At 34.7% G+C, this 3,225-nt stretch overlaps 1 protein-coding gene across 5 annotated transcripts in view; it reads right to left on the reverse strand.

Moving 5' to 3' along the window:
* Positions 1-3,225, reverse strand: part of LOC128894359 (tight junction protein ZO-1) — a 25,093-nt gene that overhangs the window by 17,023 nt on the left and 4,845 nt on the right. Inside the window, exons 2-3 of one of the 5 annotated variants that reach the window (XM_054156036.1) lie at positions 1,683-2,389; positions 210-857 (exon numbers count right to left, since the gene is read on the reverse strand). The exons of 3 other annotated variants lie outside the window; for them this stretch is intronic. In XM_054156036.1, the coding sequence (XP_054012011.1) occupies positions 210-326 (117 nt within the window). In that variant the 5' untranslated portion in view covers positions 327-857; positions 1,683-2,389. Of the gene's footprint in view, positions 1-209; positions 858-1,585; positions 2,390-3,225 lie in introns of all 5 variants that reach the window. One more of the 5 variants, XM_054156035.1, reaches the window with a different exon arrangement.

Below are 3,225 nucleotides of genomic sequence, written 5' to 3' on the forward strand. Positions count from 1 at the left end.
GGTTACTCAATGTATACTTATACATGTATACAATGTATAGACATGTATATTATATTATAAATAAATATACATATATATTTATAAGTGTATTTTTAATTCAATCTTAAACTGGAAATACCCATTGTAATACAAACGTATTAGATGTATTTCGCACAAGACCGTCAGGTATTATTATTTCGTTTATTTACGACAAATGTTTTAATTCGCACCTGTGCATCGGTTCCACCTGACGTGTTGTGAAGATTACTGTTGTGCGTGGTCGTCGAAGACGAATTCGGTGGGTTCCCGGAATTACCGACACCCACATTGTTCTCGTTCCTCTCCATTCTTACGTATCGGAAAACCTCGTCTTAAAATCCGACGTTTTCCTTCTTCAACGTCCTCGGAGACACATCGTCGCTACATACATTCTACATGTACTTTCTACGTATACTTTCCTCAAAGTCACATCGATATCGTTTAGATCACAAAGATCGAGAACGTTCCTTCTCTCGATCTATGCTTACATAAAGTCGTAATTATTTATACGAAACGGATAAATATATTATACGATTTATATAATCGATATCGATCGCTGAATCTTTTGTTTCTTGAAATTTACGAAGCTCCAAGTCCGATGGTTTTCTTATTCAAAGCATTCTCCTTCGGAATTCCCCTTACTTCCGGTTTCCTCTTCTCGACCTACAATTTCGTCGCATACGCTTTTCTTCTTCTTCCTTTCTTACTAAAAATTCTTCTCTGCAGAGTCTTCACGAGTCGTTCCACGGTAGTAATTCTCATCTTCTCTCTTCGACATTTTTCTCGGAGATTTTATATTGTATCGCTCTTCCTGAAATTATCTCGGAGGCTTTCTCCATCTAAAAGTGCCATCGAATTAATCCTTTATTAACGGGGCATTTCGTTGTGAACGCACGAAAAAAAAGAAAGCATATATTCAATAATTTTTTTCTCAGGAACTATTGCATAAAATTGAATGAATGTTTTTCCCCTTAAAGGTGTTCCCTTTCAAGGTGTTACAACATTTTTGGAACACCCTGTATATTTTGTACAAGATGAATATTAAATAAAAATACTTTGATGATTTTTGTCACTCCTTCCAATTCACTCAACGCTACTAAAAAAATGTCTTGTATCTCAGCAAAAATTGCTTCCATTTGTTAATGACATCATCAGTCTGTAAAAAGTTTTGCTTACTATAGTTTTAGTAATTTTCGTAGACCGCGGGGCCGGAACCTGCCTTGCGCCGGCCCTGCAGTCTATTAAACTTTTTCGATTTTCTGTTTCGGATTACCAGGAGTGCCAAAATCATCTGCGCCAGCGATTAACTTTTTGCACACACGCATACTATTTTCTAAATAAATAACGAAATATTTTTTACGAAACAAGACAAAAAAAAAAATAAAATTTTTTATTCACTTTCCTTAATCATACCTTTAAGGGGAAAAAACATTCGTTCAAATTTATGCAACGGTTCCCGAGAAAAAAATGATTGAAAATATGCTTTTTCTTGTCCGTTCACAGTGAAATGCTTCTTTATTAATCATGTTAGAAGATATCGTAAAGTATGCATGAAAATGGTACAAACATAGGCGTCGCAACGGACGTAGGAGCAATTAATCCCACGTGAATCCCCGCCAACGTTACTTTTCCTTCGTCTATCCTATTATACTTTTGTCGCATACCATAATGGGACGATCTCTATTCCGTAGAATCGCGAGGCCTCGTTTTCCCGACGCGAGAGTTTTCCCAATCACGTTTAAAGCGGTATGCGCACGCAACACAACAGCGGGGAATTCAAAGCGACGCGCAGTTATGGAATTCCATTTTCCTTTCGAGTGATCAGACCTTCACTTTCCACGTCGTTCTAATTCCATGTTTCACGCTCGACGTTTTTCTGCGGTGATCTTGAATATTTCGTTCGATCTCGAACGAAATGATTTCGTTCTCTTTCCTCGGCCGTTTCATGCGACACGGTGTCCTTTTGTTGCTACTCGAAAATTATTCCAATCATTCGTAACACTCTGTTTTATTTTATCTAATACTCTGTTTAGATTTTATCGCTCTGGAATAATCTTTCGTCTAGTTTCTCTGCGTGATTTTCCATTATTGTTATTTTACTTCTTATTTTTACTTTAAACGAATAATTAAATGAATAAACAGCGTCAATTCTCAAAATTGTCAATTTGTTATTTGTCAATTCTCTTCGCTTCGGATAAGCAACTTTGTATCAATTTTTCGTTATTTGCGAGCTGCAGTCCGTGGAATTTTTAATTATCTCCTTTTAAAGGTTTCTTTGGCGGAGGTTGCTTGGAGAAGCTTTTGCCTAACTTTTTCACAGATCTTCTATATAGAGCGTACATAGGAGACCATTATCTTCTAGCACACAATACTGTAAATTGATAAAATCAGGCGTCAGGGACGTCGCTTATGTTATTAAGCATCCTTTATGTTTGTTTACGTTGAGGATAGAATATACGAACAAATTTTTTTTAACGTTTCATTCGATTTTCAAGGTAAACAGAATTTGAAGAAAGGTGATCATTATTCACGTGGCACGACGGCGATCGACTCATTCGGAATTTTTTTCTTACATACTTCGATTTAACCGTGGACCAATTTTATATTCGATTAAATGTACTTCCTATTATTAAACTTAATATTCAATCTTTTGTAACTGTAGTTTAACACTTTCGCTGCGGACGAAAATAAGTAGCCGTTCCCTGGAAGCTGCAACTATGATATTTTTTTTTTTATGAAAAATTACTTACAAATGTTCCAATATTATTATTTTGAAAAACATATATTAGATTTTCTAGATTTTCAACCTATTGCGTTCTATCTATCTATCTATCTATCTATTCTATACTATTCTATTAAATATAATATGATTGCCAAACAAAAGAAATGAAAACTGAAAAATAATCAAAACAGCCATATATTTTCCGTTGGACGCACATGTGCGTCATCCGCAGCGAAAGTGTTAAATGAAAATATTTATACGTCATTGGATTATTAATTTTCTAGATTTCAATCTATTGCGTGCTATCTATCTATTCTATTCTATTAAATATAATATGATTGCCGAACAAAAGAAACGAAAACTGAAAAATAATCAAAACAAAACAGCGAAAGTGTTGAATGAAAATATTTATACATTATTGGATTACCAATTTTCTAGATTTTCGATCTGGTTTCCATTACGATCTATCCCTATACGCTTTATTT

Source organism: Hylaeus anthracinus, unplaced genomic scaffold, assembly GCF_026225885.1.
Source record: "Hylaeus anthracinus isolate JK02 unplaced genomic scaffold, UHH_iyHylAnth1.0_haploid 3, whole genome shotgun sequence".
NCBI classification, from domain to species: Eukaryota; Metazoa; Arthropoda; class Insecta; order Hymenoptera; family Colletidae; genus Hylaeus; species Hylaeus anthracinus.